The 27,898-nt window shown below is 37.4% G+C and overlaps 1 protein-coding gene across 16 annotated transcripts in view; it reads right to left on the bottom strand.

Moving 5' to 3' along the window:
* Positions 1-218: 218 nt before the first annotated feature.
* Positions 219-27,898, bottom strand: part of EPB41L2 (erythrocyte membrane protein band 4.1 like 2) — a 101,069-nt gene continuing 73,389 nt past the window's right edge. For 3 of the 16 annotated variants that reach the window (XM_062639687.1, XM_062639688.1, XM_062639690.1), the window contains 13 exons: positions 25,245-25,417; positions 24,159-24,337; positions 19,738-19,800; positions 16,801-16,947; positions 15,322-15,426; positions 12,330-12,476; positions 11,314-11,367; positions 10,533-11,093; positions 8,559-8,681; positions 7,958-8,056; positions 5,871-5,951; positions 3,789-3,910; positions 219-1,497 (listed from right to left, as the gene is read on the bottom strand). In XM_062639687.1, the coding sequence (XP_062495671.1) occupies positions 3,803-3,910; positions 5,871-5,951; positions 7,958-8,056; positions 8,559-8,681; positions 10,533-11,093; positions 11,314-11,367; positions 12,330-12,476; positions 15,322-15,426; positions 16,801-16,947; positions 19,738-19,800; positions 24,159-24,337; positions 25,245-25,417 (1,840 nt within the window). In that variant the 3' untranslated portion in view covers positions 219-1,497; positions 3,789-3,802. The remainder of the gene's footprint in view (positions 1,498-3,788; positions 3,911-5,870; positions 5,952-7,957; positions 8,057-8,558; positions 8,682-10,532; positions 11,094-11,313; positions 11,368-12,329; positions 12,477-15,321; positions 15,427-16,800; positions 16,948-19,737; positions 19,801-24,158; positions 24,338-25,244; positions 25,418-27,898) is intronic. The other 13 variants (XM_062639701.1, XM_062639691.1, XM_062639692.1 and 10 more) reach the window with 13 other exon arrangements.

The following is a 27,898-nucleotide window of genomic DNA, read 5'->3' on the forward strand; positions in this document are numbered from 1 at the left end:
CCACAGAAACCAGGGTGCTTTTTGGAAGATGTTTAAAAAACACTGATACTTTAGTATCAGTATGAGGAGCCAGATAACAGTGCCACTCATCTAGGAACCCTGGAGACTACTCGTACTAATGCTTGCTTTTCAAGGTTTTGTGACCTCTAGAATTCCAGTTCTCGTAACTGACTTGCTCACTTTAAGCAAGTTCAAAGTTTATGTCCGAGTGCCAAATGTCATACAGAGAATAAACAACTTTATTTTATAACAGAATTACAGAAAGCAAAATATCACTTAATACAACTTCAAGCTGCTATAAATCTAATTTGGCATTTTAACTATATGCACAGTTGACAGAAAAAAAAATTTAAAAAAAACAACAACAAACAAACCCAAAACCAAACCAAACCAAACAACCCCCCTGCAAGAACAACATAAAAATAAAATCGAAAATAATTAACAGGTTTTCTCAATGGCAGTCTCAAATGATGGTACTGTCTTATTGTTTTATGGATGGAGCCCATTGTATGCCTTTACTCAGTACCCTAAAAACCTTCATTAACCATTAGATGAAGCATCTGAAGTGTATACCTTCTCTATAGCAGGAATGTCAGTTCTAATATGGAGACAGTGAGGTTTAATAGAAAGCGAGCATTCTACACATGTATTCAAATAATGGAAGTGCTGAAGCTGGGACACAGTAAGAAAAAAGCACTAAGGTTTTAAGCTGCCTAGATCATCTTTTGTTGGAAAAAGAAAAAGATTTTGTCTTCCTTCTTTCCTTATCTGGAATGCTGCAGACAGCAAAATGGCTGCAAAAAGTTGAGCGTTGGCACCAAAGTGCAAAAAGAACACAGTGCTCAGTCAGAAGCAATGTGTCTGCAACTCTTTCTCCTCTACAGATTGCCACACCATCTCTGCTCCACAGAGAGGACCTTAGAACAGAAAGAGTTACAGAGATATCAGTATAAAATTTATCCAAAGAAATATATTTTTTTCAAATTTTAGGAAATGTTGTATTTTTATAAAAATCTTTGTTATTTGATACCATATATTTACCTGAATAATCTGAAAGAAAAAAAAAATTGTAAATTACTCCAGTAAAGACTTCACTTGAAGTATTTGGAAAAAACTATATCTAAATTAGTAAAGATCCCTCTTCCTGCACAATTACCACCTGCTCCAGTGAACAATGCTTGCCAGACTTTTTTGTTCACTTTCATATAATTAAGAATCAGCTTCAAAAATGCAAGCATTTGTGCAAAAGAAGATCATACCCTATAAAATTTCATTAAAAAAAATAACCTAAGATTGTTAAGAAGTGGTTATAAAAATAAACAAGAAAGATTTTAAGGGAATATAGACCAAAGATGTTAAAATGGAGTTTGGTATTGGCATTTAAGTCTTGAGCATCTGGTCATCATTGCTAGGCTTGGTGAATTCAGTAGAGTAGTGGTGACTTGGAATGGTTACAGTTCTTCATGGTCATGATCATGGTCAGTATCATTTTTACTTCTGGAAGAAAAAGTTGGGGAAGATTACATAAGCATTTGTGACAGATACTATGTGAATGTCGCATTATCTGAATCAAAAAGTCATTGTTTCCACATAGGTTATTTGGGAAGAAGGTTATTTCATTTAAAAAAAAAAAAAAATGGTTGGGGGGGGGCTTCAGTTAATGCAGCATGAGATAAACAGTAATTCAGTTTCAGCGCATTTCTTGCTTTACTGTATTTTTTCCCCTCACCAGAATTGTCATGGTATTTTAATAGTTGCCTATCGCACAATTTACACAAAATTTTTATCCACAATCTAGTGCATAAATAAAAAATTACTTGTTCAACTAATAATCCCTCAGAATCAGGGGCAGCATCTTTCACTTTTATTAGAGAAAACAAGTCTACAAAAACAATACTGCTGTAGTCATGGGGGCAGAGCTTAGAAACAACTAATCAAAGTTGATAGTATGGCTCCATTGCCTAAACACAATTGTCCAGAGCTGTTTCTGCAATCCCACCTGCCCTTCAGTTGCTGCTACAGGAGGGCAATACGGGTCTTGCTGGTCTAAGACACAGAGACATTCAAGGCACTTCAGGTGCCTGTGTTTAGACAGGCTTTTTCTCCTTAGTAAGTGAAAGTCATCATCAGTCTAACCAGGTCTCAAATATAAGAGCATGGAGAAATGTCTTCACTAGGCCTCTTATACTCTCTCACAAGCATTTCAGACCAAGACCTGTGAAGCAACTGGCAAACTCAGACATGAGCATCTGACACTCTCAGATACACGGCAAACACCATTCTACAATACATATATTTCTCAAAAAAAAAAAAAGCCACAACCAAACCTCCCAAAACACCCTCAGCAGATGGAAGGAATCCTTTTAATTCTTCTTCCCCCCAAATACAAAATAGTTAAATATTTGATAAAGGCACAGAATCAACTTTGCAGCTGGTCGCTAATGTAAAAATGTGGAGCAAACCTGCCAAAATGGTTTCCTCCTCCCATGATTCAGTCCCTTCAAGAAAGGCGTTGTTATGGGATATATATGGGATAGATTATGTTGGACACCTATTTGAAAGACATTTTTCTGGACTAAGGTAGCATGAAGAAACTGGCACATTCTGCACAAATAAAAAAGAAGAGGCAATCCCTACTCCCAAGACCTTTAAATTCACACCAATTAATTATAAATTAAGAACATCATGATAGCACGTATTACAACTGCAAATGTTTGCAAATCCAAATGATCACTTCTGGTGTTTTAGTATATCTTTCTACCTTAGACTGCACTACGTAAATGCTGAAACTGTGAGAAGGATGGTTTAAGTGTGCACGTTTTAATGTTGCTGTGTATCAAGGGACCAGTGAAACAACCCAAACCACAGGCAAAAAAAAAAACCTCTCCCCAGTACCACACAACATACAAGTCTCTAACTGGTCATATACATGTCAACAGTTGGCAATGTGTATTAGCTCTCCTTTCCTCAGCCACATAGACCCTCCATTCATAGCCAGCTGCTAAAAAAAAACAACACACTTGTGGGTAGATGAAATAAACCTAGGCTTTAGCCTATGTCTTTCAGCTGAAAAAAAACCCCACATCTATGATCAATAACCAGAGTTCAAGAAGGCTCAGATTCCTTTTTAATGGTCACCTTTCACAGAGTAGGATTCACAAAGTGTGCTTTATATCCTCTCAACCTGATGCTTGCCTCTTTTCTTCTCTGGATTGCAGAACTGATACTCAACAGTGAAATCCATCAGCCCTTTGGTAACCTGGGCACAGGAATAAAACTGATCTTCTCAACATGAGAAATTACCAGGATAATGAATACATCCTCCTCTCTTTATAGTAGCTTACATAAAACTTGGAATCGAGTTAGTGTCTCTTTTTTCATATATTTGTGGCTTTTCATGAATAGCACTCATGATATCTAGAAGTCTCCTGAAGCTGCAGGTTGAAGTTTATGACAGGTAACACCCCTGCTCTTTTAGCTAAATACACAGACTCATCAGTAAAAACTGTCTCCCAATGAAGACTTAGAACACTGCTTTTTAAACTTTATTTATTTTTAAATCTCTCCCATTCTCATGTAATCCTTTCAAATGAACCCTTTTCCTTGAATCCAAGTCTACAATTAAAAAAACACCAAGTCTGAAAAATCTGTAACTGCAGTTTCTTAACATCAACCAGTGCAAGAAGCAAAGGAAATCTGATACCCTGTATTTTTCAGGCCTTTTATCACAGAACACAACAGAAAACTGATGCTGCATTTTAATATGCTCGTTACATAAATAAGCTTACCTGAAGTATTTGCTTTACTCTTCATCTTCCTCAGCAAGTTCAGTTTCTTTGTGCACCACCACTCTTGTGACAGACATGTCAGGGTGCTGTTCTTTGGCTTCTTTGATTGCCTGTGCCAGGGCCTGCAAATGTATTTGAAATATGTAACAGCAGCAGCAAAAGGTCATTCATGTGGGGACAGAGAATGGGAGAGTGGGAGAGTAACATAAGAAATTCTGGTTATAATAGTTGTAATTGTTCAGAATTCTAAATTCCTAACTTCAGAGGTCTCAGGGGTAAAAAAAAAGGAAACAAAACCAAAAAACCCAACAAAAAAAACAAGTGAAAAACAAAACCACAAAAAAACCCAAACGAACCAACCCGCAAAACACGAAACCCAACCAAAAAAAACCAAACTACTATGCTAAAAATTCACAAAAATTTCAAGGCAGTAACAAATAACTATAAACTATCCTGTAACTTTTCTAGCTTATCTATCATCTTAAGAGATGTACCAATACACAGAACTGGCAGTTGGATTAGATGATTGTTGGAGGTCCCTTTGAACTGATCTATGCTATGCTACATAAAGTTTTACAGCCAACCACATAACAGCACCCTCTGAAGCAGAACAGGCAAAAGAGCACTTGGGACCTTCTATTCTTTCCCCTGATCTAAAACCTATTTCAGTGAGCTGTTGGAACACAACACAAGACAAAAAAGAATAAACTGGAAGGCATTCCAGAGCAACAGTAAGCTCACTGTTCACCTTAGTATTGACCACAACTGGGAGAAAACCTGAATACACTAAAAGCAGCAAGAAAAAGATAATGTAACAAAAAGGTTTATCTTGAAGGTTTATCTTGTCACTTTAAGAAGTGACAATTTCCTGAGCCACAGGTGGTAAGTGGGAGAAGAAATTCCTAACTCTGAAAAGAGATTGGAAACACTAGAATTAGCCACCTTAACTATTATATGATAATGAATTTGAAGTCCTATTAAGGAAATATGTACAGAAGAACAGTGTCCATTTGGAACAATACTGATGTTTGCTGATGTATTCACCCTAACAGTTTTTTATTAGTTCACCTATGTCAAGTATAACCCCTGTAGTACAAATGAAGACTGAAAAGAAAGCAAGTATTGAGACTTAAGAATCAGTGTTTATAATCATAGAATCATAGAATGGTTAGGGTTGGAAAGGACCTTTAGATCATCTAGTTCCAACCCCCCTGCCATGGGCAGAGACACATCACACTAAACCATCTCACCCAAAACGATAAACAATGAAAAAGCCTTAAATCTCTAATTGTTAAATTAGAACAATGCAAGCATTCATATTCAGAAAATTCAAATTAAAATATTATTTTGCTATTGAAAATTGCTTTAATGATGTAGAGAACTAAAAGGCAAAGAATAAACATTCAGCATGTAATTTGTGCATTTAAAGAATTCCATATCTACTGAAGAAAAAGTGATAGATATTTCTTAAATCTGTTAAAAGCTACTCACAGCTGCTTTCAACTTCAGTGACTGTACTTTATACTTCTTTTCTTATTATTTTTTTACTTCATTACCCACTTACCTCAAAACAAAGAAGGGCTTAGAGAATTGTCTGGTATATTAAAGATATTGTGTGACCTTTCCAGACATCTGAAGAGCACGCGCAAGGCAAACAAGAGCTATGCCCAATGCTGAACAGCCCTGTCATTTAATTATGAGCTTCAAGAAAAGATTCAGCTTGTCAAGAGCCACTTTCTGGAGGCAAATCAAAATGTGAAATTAAATTCCCTGAGAGCTCTCAGTATATTACAATCAAGAATTTAAATTAAATCCTATTATGTTGATTTGTGTATCTTTCATGAAGTTAGATTTTATGTAGCTTTCATGAAGTTGGAATCGAATTCACTGCAACTTTAGGTACAACGTATTCACAAAACATGATCATTTCGACAACTTTGCCACAATTAACAGCCTCAAGGTCTTTATATGCCCTCTTATTCAGCTTCTGTACCTTGCCCAATTTTCAGGTTCTGAAATACTACGTAAATCTCACTGGGCTACATAAAGCACACTGTAAGTGATAACAGCTTACATACTTACCTCATCATGGTCAATATCTGCATCTCCAGTAATGACAATGCGCTTCTCAATTCTTGTTTCTGACACCCCACCTTTTACCATCTACAGATGGCACAAACACACACACACAAAAAAAAAAAAAAAGGAAGAAACCATCCCTGTATTTATTCCATATTGCCACAAAGCACTCATTTCCTACTGCACTGAAGCAAATATATTTCTGTGACTGAGTTACAATTAGTAGTATTATCGGTGTTAAAATATCCTTTCTTTTTTCAGTTGCACAGTAAGTCACATTCCACCTACTGCTAAACTTGTTAATGAAAAAGCAATAGAGAATTCCTTCTGTTACTGGAGACCAAGTCTGAACAGATCTAGATATGCAGACAATCTGGAATTCCAGCTTTTTCCACCATATAAATCTAGCAACCAGGAAATTCCACTAGTCTTTCATTTGATTTCAAAAATGGGCCATTTCTTAGTCTCTGAAGAAGCCCATGCCATTAAATACAAAGATGATCTGGTTTTCAGGTCTGCCACTCATGGATCTTAATGAGATATTTTCAACATATTTCACATTGATGGAAATAATATTGTGCTTTGTTTCTTACACTAAGGATCAAATTTTAGCTTACAGAAAAATTCTCACAGAAATAGCATTATATTCTGTTTTTTCTTTTATAAGCCTGTATTAGAGAAAAGAACTAGTATTTAAGATACACTGACCATATCAGAAAAGGTCTAAGATGACTTTAAGAACATCATTAGAATATTAAAACTATTTTGGCAGGTCCCTTTATCAATAATGAACAGTTTGGATGTAAAATACAAAGTCAGATTAGAAAATTCAGTCTATTGAATTGGTGATAAGTAGTCAGTAAGAAAAGATATGGAGCTGCTGCATTATGGCAATCCCAGTCATTTTTTAGTAGAAGACTAAACCAGAACCATTTTCTTTAATAGTTCCTTCCAAAAAGCAGCATTATTTGACATCTGAGCTTGACAAGTAAATGTAAGCTTCCCCGAAAAGGGAAGCAAGAGACTGTAAAGGACCTGTTGTCTCATCTGTATAAAAACCCAGACACTTTGAATTCTGAGCTTACTTTATTTCATGTGATTTTATCTGACAACTTTCCAACATCACCTTTCCACTGTCATTCTGTGAATACAATTTTCAATCTTAAAAATATTTAAAATTGAATACATACAGAGTAAGCCGTGAATTACTGTTCCGTTGTCTGACGATGTGAAAATTCTTGTCTTGAGGGGGGGCAAAAAAAGCCCACCTTACATTTCCCTCTTCCCTTTTGGTTTACCCTAACAATGCTTTCTGTAATTTTCTTGGAAAACTATGTTAAGAATTCAAAGACAAGAGTTCAAAACTGTGTTGTTGTTGGGGCATACCTAAAATCTGATAAATATTTACATAATAATTACAATAACCATCATCATCACTATCACACTCTGTTAGCTCTAACATACTCTGGCATAAACATTACACAAGACTGGAACAGATGTGATGTTCTATTAAGACCGAGTTTTTCTTTCCTTTTCAAGCATGGAATGCAGAGCATATAATTCAGCACCAAAATATGCTTGCAACTTAACCTAATGGTATGATCTGTTTTTAAATATGCTCTAAACCTAGCAGGACAAGGATCAACACAAAGGCTGAGAAAACATTGTTTCAGTTCATTCTAATAACTGATGCCATTAGCAGAACACCCCTGTGGGCCTCAGGCAAATTAGTTACATTAACAAACATTCTGTAAGATACCAGTGACTGATGAGAGGACTGGAACCATAAAAATTTCTGTGTCAAACACAGAAATAAGACCTATATTAAATACTAAAAAAACTAATCACATCTTTCTCCCTATCCCTGCCCTGTTCCCAGATACTGCTGCTTGTGTAGTAGGGCTCTTCTGTTAATAAGCTTTGTACAGTAAGATTAACTCAACACATGCCTGGAATGACTCCAATCCATTTCAATTCAACTTTCTTCAATAAATTAGCAGAGTGTGCTTGTTTTGGCTTACTTCATGTAAGACTTTATTTTGAGGGTTTGGTTGTTTGGTTTTTTTTTAGTTCAGAGAGACATATTTTACCTTTGTGATGTGTGTGGTTGTTGTAGTAGAAATTGACTCTGATGTAATTGTCTGTGCACTCAGCAGCACACCAGCATTGCCACCAGCACTGCCATCAAACTGAAAGGAGGAAAGATAAAAAAAAGAAAAAAAGGTATTTTTTTGTTTTCACAAAAAGAAGCAGCTGGTTTACTTATGAAACACATTCTTCAGTTCAGTCAGAACTCAAATCTAAATAGAACCCATCCAAGTTTACCAAGTCATATAATGCTGTTGATACCGTTCATTCTTGCAGAAAATTTAAGAGCAAAGTTACCGGTTCCCTTCAGGAACAAGAAGGTATTTTAACAAAGTTTCCATAAATTATACATTTACAGACAGCAATAAAATCCTTTTATTAAAATAATCCCCAAACCCAACAAAACAACTGCTTAGAACTTCAGAAGTAATACTGCGTCTACAAACATTTCACTTACCTAAATCATAGCCAAAGTACAATTTTAGCTGCTAGAAAAAAAATACAGGCTTTTGAAAAGCTTTTTTTGTACATTATCTATTCTGATCTGTAAGTAACTGGAATAAAAACCAGCCTGCAAGCAATGTAATAACCCAGCCACCATACCTGTGGAGATTCATATGTGATAGTTTTAGTTTCTGTCTGAACAATTGGAACTTCTTTAGTAGAGATTTCAGTTCTCTGTGTAGCATCTGAAATGGTTACCATCTCTGTTTTCACTACTGGAGGCTGTGGTGCAAGAAATAAACAATCAATTCAAAAGATAGAAGAAGGTTTGTAAAGTGGACCAAGAAAACACAACCACAAATTCAAAGAAATCTAACAGTAAGATAAATATTTGACTGTCTTCAGAACGAAAAAGATTGCAGTAAGTAAGCAAAGTGAAATGAAGACTAATAAACCAGCCCTGTTACTTCTACACAACATGGTAGTAAATTCAAATGTCCTAGCAACCTTTGCAATGTTCTGTTTTAGCCAATAGTACGTATCACAGAAGGCAACTGCTAAAACCAAGCTGCAACACGGGTATGGAAAAATGTTCAAAAGTGTATCACCAGCAAAAAAAAATAATTAAAAATCTCAGTTTGCATAAAGAAGCTGATAGCTAGCTCAGATGGGTAAGTTTCATACTAGACTTCATTTGAAAAAAATATCTATCATTACTCCTTCACCATAGATAAGGAGTAGGAATTCCAAGTTTAACTTTTAAACATGTACTACTTCTGACAATTGGATTTTAAGCAGTCTATATTCAACATAATAATTCTAACAATCCTAAAAAGCCATTTTAACCAGTGGTGTTCTCTGCAGTATCACAAAGAAAGCATTAACCTGAGGCCTACAAGCCAGTGAACTTGTGACTTATTGGAGCAGATTTTCAATATATTTAAGAACTTTTAAAAAATCTAGTAAAGTCTTTTGCTATTTATCTAGATGCATGGGTTGCTATCTCCCATTGATTTGGGATGCACAGGGGAGAAATTCCAGGGAAAAAAAAGTACTCCTTTTGTTCCCTCACACACATATGCACACACAGCAGCCCTTTCCCTTTTTTCTTCAAACTAGCTATGGTTTTAGGAAGCATGAACACCTGCAACTTCACAAGGTCTTATAAACCAATTCTTTCTCATCATTATCAAAACACCTTGTGTGCCAAAGACTGCAAAAGAAACAAGGTAAGTAGTTTGGAAATTAAGTGTAAAGAAAAAAAATACTTGCCACCATTACAACAACAAGCAAGTCGATAACCAGGGAAAAACCCACCCATCAGTTGAAGAACTCAGCAGAGTATCATGCCAACTTTAGAAAGAAATGCATCCCCGTGCTTCATTCCCCCCCCCCCCCCCTTCTGCTTCTTTATACAGTTTTCTCAGTAACAAACCCTTCAACCTTGTTTGGCTTAAAACAACTGACTCTGAGACTGGAACCCATGCATGCTTCCCTACGTATCTACTGCACCAGAACACTTCATCCTAAGATTGTGATATATGCCTTATCGCTTTACAACGTAGTGCTCTCACCTACGCAGTTTCTAACTGTACTTAGTCTATAAATCTGTGACATATTTTAAAAGGGAAAAAAAAAACAGGGGTGGGGGGTGGGGAACAGGGGGGTGGCAAGAAGAGCATTGAGTAATGAGGGGGAAAAAGTAATAAAAATTTTTGCTGGGTATTTTCTAATTTCAATTGTTTTCCAATCACAATTACATGTCACGGACGTGCCAAAACCAACTGACAAATAGACAAGACGAGACGTAAAACATTGGAAACACATAAGTAATACAGTATGTTTGTGCATATAGAATAAGGGGGAGGGGAGGGGGGGAAGGCATAAAAAAGGAGATATCAGTCTTCGGAAGGTTTGCCTTACTGGTGGTTCTCACTCAGTTTTAGCAAAAAGTCAGAAACCATAACAGAAGGAGACAGAATTTCACTGCTCAATGGTTTCCCCTTCCAAATGATCTGAATCTTGTTGGATGCCTGAAGAGCTGGAGGAGTAGGAGAAGTAGAAAGGCAGGTATATTTTCACCCCAAGAAATATCTCTGCTTAATCTAGTTGTCAAACTGTTCTACCATTTACCTCAGAACAACAAATTATTTGTGGTGCAACATCAATGTCAACATGAGACACATCTCCATTGAGTTTGAGCTGTTCTTCCTCTTTTTCTTCACCTATATCTTCCTTAATTTCCTCTGACAAAATCTTCTCCTCTGTAGCTACGGCAACTGCATTTTCCTGAACCAAATCTTCAGATGTAACTTGTGAATGCTCAACTGCTACATGTAGTTTACTGCTTTCTGGTGTGGCCTCCACGTGCTGTATTTTTTCTTCATGTTCCTTCCTCTTCATGTCTTCCTCTTCTTCCTGTTCTTCCCTGATGACTTTCTCAATTGCCCTGTGATGTGGCTGGTATTCTCCCACCTCTTCATCCTCACTCTCACTACTACTGCTGCTGCTGCTACTATCTGATGGCAATGAGGAAGAGTCCTTTTTTGACAGATGCTCCACCTTACATGTTTCCCCAGCATCAGTGGCAACTTGTATTTTCCCTTTGTTGGTTTCATCTATGAGTATTACTTCTTCTATCCCAACCTCTGCCTGCTTCTTCTCCTCCACTATGTCAAGAGTCTCATGTGAACTCTGCACAAAAAACATGGATGAGGAAAAACAAAAGTAGGGTATATGAATAAATTAAAATGGTGGAAAAAAAATTAGCTGATGGCTGTTTCGTGTCATGTAGGAGACAAAAGATGGTTGTGATGGTTAACTGAAAAAGGAAGGAAAGAAAGAATGAAGATGGATTGGAAGAATTAGAGCCAAATTTAACCATGGGAAAAAAAAAAAAAAAAATCAGTAGAACCTTATCAGCATCGCTGACTCCAGTACACGGCCCTTCTGCTCTGGAAGCATGCCTCTGTGAAACAAAAAGCAATCAGAGGATAAAAATCAATGCATAACCCTTTTCAACAGTGCCTCCAAGCAAGCTTTTAAGAATGTATATATGTGATACTAGACAAATAATGTGTATTCACTGCAAGTTTCACATAAAATTATGCTCATTTCCTTCTACTTTGTTGAAATACTCCACTCAAAAGTACGAATTACAGATATTACTAACTGGCATAAGAATTTAATTATGAAAGACTGAAAATAAAAGCATGAATGCACTGGCCAGTGATCCTACTGAGGCAGTTATTTCTCTCAGTTAAAACAGGAATTAAGAATAAATAATAAGTAAAAAAAAACCCAACCAACCAAACCATCAACCCAAGCACATTTAGTGTTCTACTATCCATTTATCATCACATAAAATACAAAAATACTTTACAATTTTATTAGCTGTTCATCTTTGGTCTGTTACTTTATGAAAGCTAATAGATAGCAAGGAGGAAACTATTTAGGCTTGTATGCTATCAGAACAGCCGTAGCTAATTACTGAGCTGATCTCATTAGGATTCAGTTTGGAGCCAAAATGATAAGAGATTAAAGCAGTTATATTAGTATTTGCTCTGTAACAGAATGCTATTTGATGGTTACTCCAGAAAGCCCATGATAAATTATGCATTAGGTAGTATTTTTGATGCAATGTATGTTTAGTGAACAGTTTGCAGCAAAAGTTGAGTTCAAATGAAAAATCAACACCATCTGTGACTTAATCCTAGTAAAGCACCTACCAAGTGTAAGGCAGCACTCTTGGTGATGATTAACCTAGCAGTAAGTGGTACTTCCCGAGTGCTGCAGATACAGAATTAAGATCTCTAGCCGGGTCTCTCTCCCCTCTAGCACCAGCCCAGTGTCTTGATAGACAAGTGAGATGCGGGCACCCTTTCCGGCATTTTAATGCTTTGGGTCTGAGAGTAGGACAGGGGGATGCACCTGGGGCGGCGGCGCGGCCGAGGCGGCAGTCTCTTCCCCCGCAGCGCCCTCTGCTGGCCCAACGCTGGCGGAGGCGAATGGCCCTCTGGTGCCAGCGCAAAAGCCCTCCTTACTAAACAAAATGGACGTAATCTCCTCTTCTAGGCTCTAGACGAGTCAGAGAAGGGAAAGGAAAGAATTAAACAGTGACAGACAGCGCGGCAGCGACCTACAAAGGAAAGGTTTGGCAAGAGAGAAATGTAACAGAGCAAAGGATTCGGCTGGGAGAACACTGAAGGAGCACTGCAGGGCGCAGAGTCCCGGGCAGTCGGAGAACAGACAGGACAAGAACAGTTATCACCACAGCACACAATTGTACTCTAATGCTGCATCTCTCCACCATGCAACTCACACCATAAACATTAAAAACATTAACACTTCCATGGACTTCCCAAACAGAACATTTAGCCAGTAATTCCATATTTACTAGTGGCATTTTGCTTTTTAAAAAATCCATTTTTAACAACCTTCTGATGCCCAGCTGGCTCAGAGCTTTAGGATATTCAGCTATACATACTCTGAATAATACACACCCACAACACTGAAACGAGGTTTTCTTTATATGTTATATATATGGGGTGGTTTGTTTTTTTCAAATGCTTACATCACATAAGCAAATTTGTTTCTGTCAAAGAATGTTTTCAAAAAGCCTTCCCCATTCTATTGGAAAAAGTGTTTAATAAAACACATGAAAAGGGTATGTTGCTCATGGTCTGGTCTATTTTCTGTAGTATTACAAATCCATGTAACGAAGCAAACTTTTAAAATTCATGTGGGTACAAGCCTCTGAAAAGGCTAAAATTCTTCCAGTTTTCCTTCCACAAGGTCTTCTATTAAGTTAGAAGTAAAACCAGTTAAAATTAAAAGCCAGTAATATAAACAATAGCCAACATGGTCATAACGTACATCTTGACAACATTCAAGAAGATAGATTTTTGTCTTAGAAAATGGTACTACAGAGAATCACGGTAGAAGCACATGCCAGAAGAAAGCCAAGGTGCCATGCAGACAACTGTGGTCCATGTGGACTCAGCGTGTGAGTAGCAATGTAGAGTCTGAACTGACATAAGTTACAACATGCTACTGTGCATATCCAATAACACATATGGCATGCAGAAGAACAGAGAAGGAAAAGAAAAAGAACCCCTGTATTTTTTTCCCTACAATAAAGCTTAAAGTGTATTTCAAAGGTGGCTAAGAAGAGTTAACTTGAATGCGATTTACTGAATTCTGCCCTCCTGCTGCATTCAAGATCCATCAGGGCAATGTGTTCCTCAGCCCCACTTTCTTTGCCTAGTTTAATGTGTCCAATGTTCATTTATTAACAGATTACACCAAAAGACAAAAATGTTCATGATACTCCTACTATACTCTAGTACCTCATGTTTTCTAGCCATTCAAAACAATGAAAAAAAGGGGTGGTATGGGGGGGAATTATCAAAGTGGTATGTGGTCAGACTGCATGCATTTCTTTCTGTCCCACACATATAAATACATATATAATTAAGAGAAGCACATACCACCCATCTTTTTGCATTTTAGTACATTCAAATTTTTAGGTCTTATAATCTTTTAAAAGGAAAACCCCAATCATGGAATTTGTTTGATAACGTAACCCCCATTCCCTGAGGAGGCATATACTAAAAATTATTAAAATGTATAGATAGAATTGTCACTTTTCATCAAATTACAGTAGTTGCAATACTGTACCAGTCTGTGAAGTTGTTTAAATTCCTGGCAAATTCCTTCTGGTACACAGTCATAAACACTAACATGAAATACTGTGTACAAGCAGTGGGCATGAGAGGATGGATTACAAGAAAGCAAAATATTGCGGGCACCCATGACATAACATTTCACACATTTGTGACATACATATCAATGTGTCACAAGTTCTCTTATAATTAAGTCACAGATGTTGTGCATTTGTGGGAGTACAGCAATACAGAAGTATAGTGGCACTAACAAGATGTACCCCAAATAACATTTCTCATATGCAAAAATATACTTATTTGCAAGTATTTTCACTGGAGCAAAAGAAGGAAAAAGAGAAAGAACACTAGCAGTGGTATGTATCCCTGTTTTATTCTGGTATATTGTCTAGCTATCCTAAAAGACAGGAAACACAGTCCAGCAATAGGACTGAACAATGTATTTTTGTCTACTAAAATGCCAGCAAGTTCATAAACCAGGGATAACAAAGCACTTGAACACAAACTTCTCTACATCCATCACAAATATTTCAGGCTGGAAATACTCTGTTTCACAAACCTCATATCTATGTATGTTACTGGAACAGCTTCACATTAATATACTTTTGTCCCAGTTCCTAATTGATAGAAAATAGTCCAAAGGTGATTTAAAAAAGCAACATCACAATTGCCACCCATCATCACTATACACTGGTAGTAGCCCCCTACTGGTTATCTAGTGTTTTTCACCACATGGATGTTAAACCAGCTTATGGTGAGGAACCCCCCCTCTTTTCCCGGATGAAAAGAGAGGTACAGAAGTGTGGAGATGATACTCACAACCAGGTTGCCTTTGAAATTAAGCTGCTTCTACAGCATTATTCATTTGAATAATGATTACATTGTGTACAAGTAAAACAAAAGCTCTTGTGTGAAGCTGTCAAATAACTCCAATTATTTCCATATAGAATGGAAATAACATGTTTTGCTGTCATCCTAACTCCATCAAATACAGTAATTTTCCAGTGAAAAATTGGTTTTCTTTTCAATAGTATCCATTCAGAACTTCATGGTGTTTAAGCAAAATGTTGCTGGCTTTCGTGTATGTGCTTATACACAGAGATCCTGCTTTACAACTCAACCTTCGCTTTCAGTACTAGCTTAAAAAAAAGTTGTCTCCATCAGGTGGAAAAGAAAAAGAAAGTGCCCAAGCTAGCCCAGAGCAGATACAGCAAAAAGGCAGGAGGTTTCAGGGCAGCCACCTTATCAGTTTCCTCTGGTTTTGCTCCAGCAATCCATGGCATTGCACTCCACTGCATCTCCTTCCCAGGCAGCGTTTTCACTTGGAAAATGTAGTCTCCTTTTTTCTATTTGGTTTTCATTTCATAAAACCAGTGTAAATCAACAAGCAATGAGACAAACATACACTATACATAAACATAAAACCAAACCATCTGAAACTGACAGAACATAGTAGATAAACAAAAATACTGAGATAAAGTAACTTGGAGGGGCTTCAACTTCAATACGAAGAAATCAACACGGAAAATACATACAACCATATAATAAAAATTAAGTTATGTTTTTATATAAATGGCTATAAATATATTTTTTGTTAAAATAGATAATAAATGAATCAATGTATCTTAGACAATTGAAAATTAGACCAACTTTTGTACCTATGTATATACCACTATATGAAGAACTATTTGGGAACTATTCAGAAATTTGAGGGGTAATTTCCTTGCAGTAACATAAATTAACAAAATACTCATTAAAGAAGTGATCCATACAGTCACTGACTGTTATCTGTAGGCATATATTCACAGTTCAGATTCCTTAAATCTCTTATTGAAATAATGCCTTGTTAACAAAAATAATTTGGTAACAGCAAGCAAGCTTAACTGAGGTGAAAGTTCACCTCTCTAGGAACTGAAGAGAATACCTAAGAATTTAATGGGATAGGACAACATTACATTCAGGAGGGAAGGGTAAGAACAGTGGTGAAAATAAAGGGTAACAACAGAAGATAAACTGATTATTTTTGAAATCCGATTTGCTCTTTTACTTTATGAAAGAAGCAACAAATAACTCCACATAAATCTAGAAGTTTCACAACAGCAAGAGAAATTTGGGTAATTTTCTTGCCACAGGTATTCAGGGTGATAGCTGTAGAAAACTGTTTTTCAAACTGATGTTTAAAGGTTCAGGAAGGAAGGAGGTATAGAGGAAAAGTAGATAAATTCATTTTACAGACTTTTGGAGATTAAATTTTAACAAGTACATTAAATACATCCCAAAGAAGTCAGTGTAAATTAACTGATCGTACAAGGTCCTTCTGAAATAACACACAGGCTGTGTGTCTGTTTGTGCACATGCTGTGTATGAAGAATCAAAGAGTGAGAAATAGAAGTTCTACTGTTACTGAAATATTATCTCCATCAATCTGTGTAAGTAAGAGTAAAATTTCAGCTGTCCTTAACATACAAAAAAATACTGCCATTGCCTCAATTTTTTTTCTAGTGATTCAAATTAAGTTGCTCTTGTAGAACAATAGAATTCCACACATTATTTAAAGTCAGGCCCAACGGTAAGTAAGTGCTAAAAAGTTAATGTATACTTAGTATATACAAATATCACATTAGCTAAACAAAGTGTTAATCCAAAGGACAAACTGCATTCACCATATTACATACAGGGTTGTATGAAACGCATGTGCGCAAGTGTCAGCAGTGACATACCCCTTGTGTCTGTAGGGACAGAGGTGTGATACGCCGCTTTTCCCACTCATTTGGGCGTGGTTCAGGTGTGGATTCCATGAAATTGCGCTTGAGCTCACTAATGCTAGCCTGGTGTTTCAGTAAGTCGTCCTGGGTCCTATCCAGGTCCTAGCAACCCGCAACGTAAAACAAAGTAGGACAAAACGTAACAACAAAAGCAAACTTAACTGGGGGAAAAAAAAAAGAAAAGGAAAAAAAGAAACCAAACCAAGGAAAGTGCCTTGTGTCTGAGGAGCTTCACTTCTCTGGAGTGCCTTGAAATAAAAAAGTTTAAGGCTATGAGGGAGCCAAGATTTATTTGGGTTTGTTTTTGTAATGAAGGGCCACTCGCACACTGTTTCTTCCATATTTTAGGGCAAAGGAAAAATAATGCTGTGCATGGTTATTTAACAGAGGGATATTTTCATACAAAACATGAAACTACCAACCCTCTGAATCAACCATAATTTCCAGTAGTTACTGGCTTTCACCTAAAATTTGTAAGTCCAGAAGCAAACACTTTGGGATATTGCACAACAAACATTACTGAAGGTAGCTGTAAGAAACAACAGTATAACCCAAGAAGCATTATAAAAATGCCTCTTTCTTGATACTACAAACTCCATGAAAAATACTACTGTGAAGATAATGCTACAGGGCCAAACATGTAAGTAACTAACATTTGCTCAACTTCAGAGGGACTACTCATTGTATCTGTCAAGTAGGCTTAAACTTACTGGAAGGATGAGATTTAGAGACTTAAAGCCTGGTATCTACCAATTTAAGAACCTGACAGCAGACACACCACTGAAGTAGGGATAGTTTTTGTGCATACTGATATCAAAGGGGTGTTCTCTCTAAACTGCACCTACATAGGCAAGTGCCAAAGGGGACACCACAGCATGAATACTGAATTATATTTTGTGATGATTGAGGCCAAGCTGCAGCACCTTGGATCAAATAACTACAAGCTAGTCTTTCACTTTGTACCAGATACAGGAGCAGATACAAGATCAGGAGCTATGCAGGAAAATAACTGTTCTGGTAGGCAGGCAAAAATCTGTCTGCTTAGCTTTCTTGGAAATTCATTATCCTTTAAATACAATGCTAGGCTCTGGTGGGAAGAGCAGATTTCACTCTGCTTTTATAATCTGTCCTCCTTCCAGCATGCCAGGTCTTGTGAAAAGCCAGTGTTGGTTACGCACACTCTAACACAAGAATATTTTTTTGGTATTCTGTGCTGAAATCCGCATTTAAGCCTCAGACCCATTTGTAGTCCAGAATGAAAAGACTGAAGATTAAAATGGAATACTATCAATGCAGATACAATTACTAATTTTTTTTTAACAAAAGAATGTAATCAGATACAATAATTTAGGTAAAGCAGCTGGGTTTTGTACAAAGATTTTACATACTTTGTAACTGCATATTTTGAAACTTTACTTCAACGTTTTGGTTGGAATTTTTGTAGTCAGTGCTCACAATGCAAAGACACTTTGTCTTAAGTCATGAAAAATCCAAACCCAATACAAATTGGTTAGTTTCTGATTTCTTTCCACTTACATGTTCAGCTCAAAAAACAATTTGGGGCTGCACATCTATTTCCTAACTCTACAAATATTCTTGCATGCACCTTGCACACTAAGAACCTCTCCCCCTCTGGCAACTTTGTAGGTTCATATTGTGACAGGATCAATGCTTCACTTTTAATCTAGGACTAACAAACGAGACAATAGATATGTGCCCCTAAATTACGTACTGACTGAAGTAAAGCCTTATGCCAAAGGCATTCTATTACAGAACTGAAGCTCGTAACAATCATGTCATTATTTTAAGACCTGACACAAGGCACATTTCTTGGACTTGATTAAAGCACAATTATGCAACACACACTAAGTGCTTTAGTATGTTATACACAAGCAAAGTTTCAATAGCGATCAGAAGCTGCAAAAAGCCAGAAAAACATATTAGTTGGGTTATTGCAATCCATACATCTTATTACAGAACAAACCCAATGATTTTTTTAAAAACCTAATTTTTGTGACAAAGGGAATTACTTATAGCCCCATCTGGATGAATAAAATAAATGAATGACATTTAGACAAAAGATTTTCCAAAATTTCTTCAGTTTCTAGCTTATGTTAATAACCACAAGTTAAATGATAATGATTATAACTACAGTCTTTGATAAAATAATTCAGACTAACAAACTATGTGGAAATTCAGTGACAAAGCACTACGCATTAACATACTGTTCAAAGCTCTTTTGTTGTTGCTCATCTTCAATGAAAACCAACCTTTAGGAAGCAGAAATTACTTCCATTTGAAAAGTGAAAAAAAATACAGATTTCAGAAGCATATCTAAACATTCTCTTTAAAAATCTGATGCTCACATACATTTCTCAAAACTCCTACAATCAATGAACATTAGAACCACGGTTAGTTTTTTCATACTTCTACTACTGCTTGTGCCTCACTAACTCCATTTATTCACATAATGTATGTGATAAAGGTTGATTAAACTGGCAAAAACTAGATACCCTGTTTACCAGAAGATGCCCACATTAAGAAGCAATGTATAAAAATCTCATTTAGGATTATGAATTGGACCCAAGTGTTTGCTTTATCTAAATAGGGCTATTATTCCCAGCTGCCACCTTGAAAACACCTAGCAAAAATACTAAAAATGTACACTGAACTTTCAAGCTGAAGTTTGTTTTGTTTGTTTGGATATTTTTGGTAGTTTTGTTCGTTTTGAATATAACCTCAGAAACTAGAATGGTGACATGCAACATTTCCAAGCTGGTTTTCCCCCATGCACTTCATGCACTGTGTCTGTACAGCCTGCAAGTGACCTCCCATCCCGTGCAGCCTGGCAGCCCGTGAGAAGGAAAAGTGTTGCTTAAATTATATACAAACCTCCAACATTAAATTGCTATGTCTGACATAAATATTTTCCCCGTCTACTCTCAAGGAACTGCTCTGTGAAATTAAGCCACAAAAAAAAAGGAAAAAAAAAAAAAGATAACATAAAATGTACCAGCAAATAAATAAAGAAGACCCTTAGACCCTTAGAATAAATCCACAAAAAGCTCAGGGTGCTATCAAGGCAGGCAGCTACAGCCAGATTTAACTGTAAAAAAACACAACCATGCACCTTCTGCTGTGCTTCTTCCTCTTCATATTCCACCTATGTGTGCACATGGCAAAATTAGCAGGATAAGGAACTATTAACACATGCTTCCAGACTAACACAGAGGCTTCATCTCTTTGTAAATGCTGCAAAGCGTGCTGTATTTACAGACCTTTACTGTTTTGGCCCCAGATGTTGAAATTATTAAGCGGCTTTGGTCTTCCTTCACCTATGTGTCGTAGAATGGCTGAAGCAATATTTGGCATAGGTGGCATGAAAAATGGAAGTTTCACACTGTGTCCCTTTCTTGCTGTACTTTGCAGTGTTTTCCCAGATGGAAAGTTAAGAATGAGTAAAGAAAAAAGAATAATGATATGGGTAATTTATGTGGGAAGCGCTTTCAACTCTGCAACAAGTTGATGTGAAAATGGAATCTAATGCAAGAGTTTGGTAAGAGAGTCTAGGATTCAAGTCAAACACCTAAATACCTAGATGTATATACAGGAAGTATTTACAAAGTGTCTTAATTTTTTTAAGGATGTTGCAGTCTTGGGATACAGATTTGCACACTCCCCATTTTTAGGTGAATATATTCTTCCTCAAACTGCAATGCACTCATCGGAAATGACAGCTGATCTTTGTATCTGACCTACAAGTATTCTGAAATGCCTGATGGAACACAACTGTTTAAAAAGCAAACAGCTTCACAGTTTTTCCACAGGTACCACTATCAACTGCTAGTCTTAGGAAAAGATGTATTTAAAATTCAAAACTGTTCAAGTTCATAAATTTGAAGAGGGGTTCACTTACTGCGTATCACGTTTTAATTTATTTCTTGCTTATCTGGGGTTCTATTTTCTGCAACTTTATATTACAGATGATGCAAAGCCTTTAAAGTAATTTTCCATTATTTTAAACTTAGATCAGTGGTTTTAATGGCATGTTGTGTTTAGTACGGCTTTAATGTGTATATTGTATTGATTTAATCAGTTTAACAAACTTTGTTAAATGTACCATTGAACACACCCTCCCCCTTTTTTGATTCTGTAATATTTGGATTCATATTTCCTTTGAAGATCAAAATAAAACACTTTTTTTCTAGTGGTATTGCTATAACATGCACAGTAGACATAAAGAAAGGAGGCATTTTTTTCAATCCCTCCAGATGATCAGAGCAACGTATTGGTGTGGCTGAGGCTTCCGTACAGCAATATTAACAGAGTATTTCAAACAATGTTCAGGCTCCAGTGATTAAAATTTGACAAAATCTGCAATCCCAGCTCATGAACATCAGTCTCCACCTTAACTGCTCCGAGAGATTAATCAAAGCACTTAAAACCAAAAAAAGTGCCCTGAATGGACTCAAATTTACACACACCCGCATAGACCAGAAACATCTGAAATCTAGATTAACAAAAGCATTTAAAGTGTTCAGAGTTTTCTGAATTTAGCTTTTAGGAATTTCCCTTTTTGGATCTAACTAGAATTTTGGAGATGTGAGTTCTGGTCAATGCACGCAGAAGACGTGCTTTAACACAAGCTGATAATGCAAGCAGCACAACTTGCAAATAGCATCAAGTAATAATGTATTTATTATTGCACAGGTATTCAGATTTATGTGCCTGTAAACATTTTGAACTACAAAGCAACTCTTTTTGTACCTGCAGCTCCAGTATCTGTAGAATTATGCATGCTGCAGGATTTCAGGCAGGAAGAAAAACCCCCACCAGCTATCTATTTACTAAATACCACAATGGCAATTTTTCACAAATGAGAAAAGTTAGAAAGATACAGATATACATGTGTATGTGTGCATATTTATGTGTGTGTGTATTTTTATACATATATATATATACATATATGTGTACAGACATCTACATAGACATATCCCTATATTAGGAAGTGTGCAAAACTGAGCAAGCTTCTGGGAGAATAAGCATAAAAGCTATGTACAAGTGTCAACATTTATGCAACAAAATTACACACCTCCTCTTCCTCTGCTTTGTCACTGAGGTCATTGTCATTAGAGCCACTAAAGGAAGTTGCCTTAGGCTCCAGGTAGCAGAGTGACAGAGCGAGAGGAAAGGAAAATGTGAGTGAAAAATAAATAGACTGGAAAGCAGACAGAAGCAGCAGGAAGATAAGGAGAAAAGAGGGGATGAAAGAAGGAGAGGTAATAGGAATATAGTGCTGAAGCCCGGGTGGGAGGAAAGAGACGCAAACAGCAGGAAGGCTAGGAAAAGTAATGTAACCATTCTCATCAAGCAGCGAATGGAAACTAAAAGAAAAGCATCTGATAAAGCTGAATGAGACACACAAGTCAGTGGGTTTGTAGTCCTTTGTATAGATTTTTCCCTCAACAGCTGGGGAGCCTTGACTAACTACAGGTCCCATAGGTTCAAAGGTATTATTCAGCAAAGCTATTTCATTTTTATTATGATCTGGTGTTTCCTTTATGGAATTGCACTCTGAGGCATCTGGGATGGTCAGGAGGGGCTCCCCAAAGGGATCTTCCTCGGAAATATCTGAAAGCATGTCCATCTCAGGGACAGGTGACAGGTTTCTGGATGACACAGAATGGATGGGTAGTGATGATGGGTGTACATGAGTGAGCTGAAGAAAATAATTCTGTGCACAGTGGAAAATGAAAGCACAATAAAATATGAGTTTGAAGGCACAAGAAAAGGGGGAAAAAAGAAATTATCAGTTAGTGAAAATTTTCACTTAGAAGCAGAGATAGCTCTACTAATGCAATAGAAATGCCAAACAAAAATAGAACTCCCCTTGCATTTTACAAGCAGCCAACTTGTTTACTTCCGTGGATTATAAAAGGAACCCATTATGAATGTTTTGTTCTCAGGCTATAGAGAATTGTGTACTTTTGAACTGTAATAGTCACTTACAACAGATGGAAGCAGACACACATCCAAAGGCAGAAAGGTCAGGGGACAGTGCAGTACACAAAAGACAAGCTAGCACTTTGATTCTTGGGTTTACAGCCATTTCCTTTAAGACTTAAAGAGAGCCAGAAACTTAAAGAAGTATCTGCACTAGAGGGAAAAGAAAGCTGTTCACAGAATTGGCATGTGTAGCAAAACCTTACTGAACAGCTTCCTGAAACAACTTCCCAAAATACTGCTTTTTTCTCTTCTTCTTTTGGCTAAAATATTGAAAGATACCGCCACTTCGAAAACAAGGGTGCACCATTATTTTAACAAGCCCATAGTCAAAACATAGCAAATTATTTTACCATTTTTCTCCCATAAAGAAACTCTGTGCTAATTCAAAATTATTTCAGCTTAGCAGCAAACAACCAAACAAAAACAACCAACCAAACCCCACAAAACCCCATAAAAAACAAAGCAAAACACCACAAAAACCAACCAACCAACCAACAAAAAAAAAAAAAAAAAGCAACTATTGGTACTTGTTCCCTGCCTACACTTGAATGCAGTGGGAACATGTGAACCGCACAGAGAAACTCAGCATTCCCCCTAGGAATCAAATGGGTGGCTCACTTGCAAAAAAGTGTGAAAACAAAACTACTTTAAAATATGACAAAGTTCTGGAGAACTGGCTGAAAAAGAAAGGCTCTCCAGGAGAGAGGAGCAGCAGATTTTAGCTGACACTCTGGAATCAAATCATACAAGATCTAAATTTATTTTTTTGACCTATTCCCCCAGTAGCTCAAACAAACAAGACAAGTAAATGGTTGTTTGTAACAGGCACAGACCAAAGTACTCAGCTTCTCCCAGCAATCTACTCCTCAGTCAACATAAAAGTTCTTGAAGGATGAAATAATTCTGCAATGGCTACTAAAACAGTATTGTTACCTACAGTAATTAAATACAGTTATATACCCAACTTTGTAGAATGTCCACAACTGTGGATATACTTTTAAGTCTACATGAACTAAGGAAATTAATAAAACATTATCTAACCTTTGAAACATTTTTTCAAGAACTCATGCAAGCTTACTGAGAAATCAAATTAAATTTCTAGCAATAAAAGAAACACCAAGTCAATGCAATTCAGAAGTCTGTATTCTCTTTTGCTTACATACATTTATAGTAAGTTAAATCTATAGAAAGCACTTGACAATTTTCCTTTAATATTTTAATATGGTGTTCTGTACGATGCCCAGAAGTGACAGGCCACAGACACATACCACTTGAACAAATAAGTTTGGTGTGAAAGTCAGCCATACCTTTCCATCCTGAGTCAGTTCTAATTGCGGAGTTTTGAGTGGGCTTCCATCTTCTCCGCCATCTTCATTTAACTTCGCCTGACCAGCAGCTTCACTGTCAATTCCTTTACCTCCAGCAGTCTGCACTCCAGTAGCATGGAAGTCTCTTAGCAGACTTAGGTCTGAGATACCCATGGGAGCTATTAGAGAGCAAAATAATTTTGGTTAATTTAGGCAAGATGGAACATTTTGGTTTTAAGACTTCTTAACAATAACCATTTTATGGTGATGTTAGGAATGAGCAATACAGGCTACTTACTGAATAACACACTTCTCCAGCTTCTTGCCTTTGCAGAAAGTCCATGGTTCTCATCATGAACAGTAATACACCCTTGTAATATAATGTGCACTTACCATGCAAGGGAGAAAAATCTCACAGTATCGGGTAGGTACTTGATAATCAACTTTTCGATTAGTCTTGGAAGAAAAATTGAAAGTACTGTTCTTGTGACAGTGTAAATCAGCATAACAAAAGAGAGAAATAGGCCACAGAGTTTTGTGGAAATTCACTATTTTGAGAGGACTGGTTTAATGTAATACAGAAATAGTATACATCTATGCATATAACTGTCACAGTATTTTCATTCTTAGCAAAACTCCAGAAACAACAGCTCAGTGAATGTTAGACTTTTCCTGCTGACATGCTTGCAAAAAAATTGGGAAATACTGCATATGTATACTTGAACAGAGTCAAAGCATAAGAGAGTGAAAAGCCTTAAATTATTTTTCTTTCTTGTTTGATTCGATACACTGTAATATACATATGAGTAGTGAACACAGATGCTACATGCCCGATACAGAATTCTCCATATATTCACAGCAGTGCCATAAAATTTAGGCAATGACTAAACTTACTGTTTAGGTTACCTAAAACTGACAAATAACCAAAGTGGCTACTCCTCAGATCACGCATCAGAAACTGAAATTCACATATTTGACAGTAGACATTCTGGCCATCTATAATGTGAACATTTTGAGTGCTGGTTAGATCAGAACCAGAACACATAACGTAATCATTACACTGAAGAAGTAAGACATACTTCATACCTCCATCAAGGCTTCTGGAAACACGCTTGCTTGAAGTGCGTTCAAAGTATGGAGCTGGTCTGTCTATGAGGTTGCTAGCCTGTCGTGTCTGTGCTTGTGTACGGCCACTGTATCGGAACTTGGAACCCAGGGTCAGAAACTTTGCTTTTGGAGGCTGCTCTGGTGATACAAGCCTAAAAAGGAATATGAAGGAAGTCAGTTAAAAAGACCTTATTTTATGTATTTAATAAGGTACTTTGAAGCTCATTAAACTTCAGGTCACCATGCATGATATGCACACTCCAAGAAAGGATTATGCAATAAGCTCTAAGAGTTTAATAAACCAATGCATGTTATTTATTAATTGAAGTTGAGTTGAAGTGATGCTGATAACCATCATATTTTCCACAGTATGACTAAGCATCTGGGACCCTTATCTTTTGGCACTAATATAAAGTTATATTTTTTTGTAGAAAGCTGAGGCCACTGTAAGTAAAATACCTCTCAAATCTCACTCCTTAGAATGTTACTTACAGTAGAATCTATACATCCCACCTCCACTGTGTCTTCTATATTCTGACATATCAATACAGCAGTTGCTATTCCTCAAGTTAGGCAATAGCACCTCAAAGCTGCATAGGAGGCTATATCAAATGAAGAAAAAAACAAAAGACGGACGGCTGGAGAGGTGTGACCCAACAATAAGAAGTTTAGCAAGCTAGATTCAGATTCCACCTTCTTTACAATGTCATTTATAGGTTTATGTAAGTTGATGTTTGCTGGATATAAGGACAAGAAAAAGGCATATTCTGGAAAGGGTGAAAAAAGAGATTCAGTTATGAGTACTATTAATGCTGGATTCTGTGTGTCTGTACCTAAGCATCAGAGTCAATGTCAGAAGTCTAAGCAGCAATGTGGCAGAATTTGCTATGATTAATTCTGGTTTGTTCCATCAGTTTTTTACATCATATGCGTGACGTGTGAATTCCCTTTAGTATGAGGACTTAAAGTTCTTATTCAGCTAACCCTCATTGCTTGTACTTTGTTTCTGAAATCTAAGCCATCAGCTTCAACACTGATGGAACTGTTTGATCCAGTGCTACCCCTGCTGATAGAACAGAACAGTTATCACTGCAGGAACTCTTCCCAGTCTCTGTTCCTCTAGAAAGGCCTCTCATGTTGCCTCCTGATCAGTGTAGTACTTCAAATACATGCTCATCCAGCCTGCCTGCCTCCATGGCCTATTCTCCTTCTGTATAAAACCATCAGAATAGATAAAGCTTTCTGATTTGAGATCTGCAAAGAATGGGAAGCTCACAGAACACCAGCGTCTTTCAAGCACAACCAGCAGCTACTGTGCCTTGAGTATTTAGGATAGCACAGATTGGCAAGTGAGACTTAAAAAGTATGCTGACTTTGTTCTCTTCTTTTGAAGCATTTGCACAGGGAATGTTTGTGTCAGTGGAATCCAATCCAAGATATGTTAAGACAGTATCCAATGGTGGGTTGTGAAAACTGATAGTCACTCTTAAAGATACTTCAGCAAGTTTCTGAAATTCTGAAGAATTTTCAGATACTTAGCAAACAATGTTGAGCGAGTGTGGTGGACTGACCTTGGCTGGATGCCAGGGTACCATCACAAAGCTGTTCTATCACTGCACTTCCTCAACTGGAAAAAATGTAATGAAAAGCTTGTGGGCTGAGATAAGGACAGGGAGAGATCATTCACCAGCTGCTGTCATGGGCAAAACAGACTTGACTGGGGAAAAAATTATTTATTACAAACCAAATCAGATTATGATAATGAGAAAAACCCAAATCTTAAAAAACCTTTTCTCCACCATTCCCTTCTTCCTGGGCTTAATTGTACTCCCAAACTCTCTACCTACTTCCCCCTCAGCAGTACAGGGGGATGGGAAATGGAGGTTGTGGTCAGTTTGTCACAGGTTATTTCTGCCACTCCTTCCTCCTCAAGGGGAGGACTCCTCACACTCTTCCCCTGCTCCAGCATGGGGCCCTTCACACAGGAGACATTTGTCTATGAACTGCTCTACTGTGAGTCTTTCCCACAGGATGCAGTTCCTGAACTACTCCAGTGTGGGTCCCTTCCACAGGGTCACATGTCCTGCCAGCAAACTTGCTTCAGCGTGGGCTCCTCTCTCCATGGGCCACAGGTCCTGCCAGGAGCCTGCTCTAGCATGGGCTTTCCACAGGGCCGCAGCCTTCTTCAGACATCCCACTGCTGTGAAATGGGGTCCACCATGGGCTGCAGCTAGGTAAGTGTAAAACCTCCATGGGCTGCAGGGGCACAGCCTGCCTCCCCCCAGTCTGCACCACAGGCTGCAGGGGAATCTCTGCTCTGGTGCCTGGAGCACCTCCGCCTCTCCTTCTGCACTGACCTTGGGGTCTGCAGAAGTGTTTCTCTCACATATGCTCAACTCTTCTCCTTGGCTGTGGTTCCACAGGTTTGGGTTTTTCCCCCCCTTTTTTCTTAAATGTGTTATGCCACAGGCACTGCCATCATTGCTGATAGCTCAGCCTTGGCCAGCAGCAGGTCTGTCTTGGAGCTGGCTGACACTGGCTGTATTGGACAGAGGCTTCTCACGAAAACCACCCCTCCCTATAAGCCTCTTGCTACCAAAACCTTGCCATGCAAACAAACCAAAGAACACTAC

Source organism: Pezoporus occidentalis, unplaced genomic scaffold (assembly GCF_034315485.1).
Source record: "Pezoporus occidentalis ecotype Australia unplaced genomic scaffold, CSIRO_AGI_Poc_V1 ctg61, whole genome shotgun sequence".
NCBI lineage: Eukaryota > Metazoa > Chordata > Aves > Psittaciformes > Psittacidae > Pezoporus > Pezoporus occidentalis.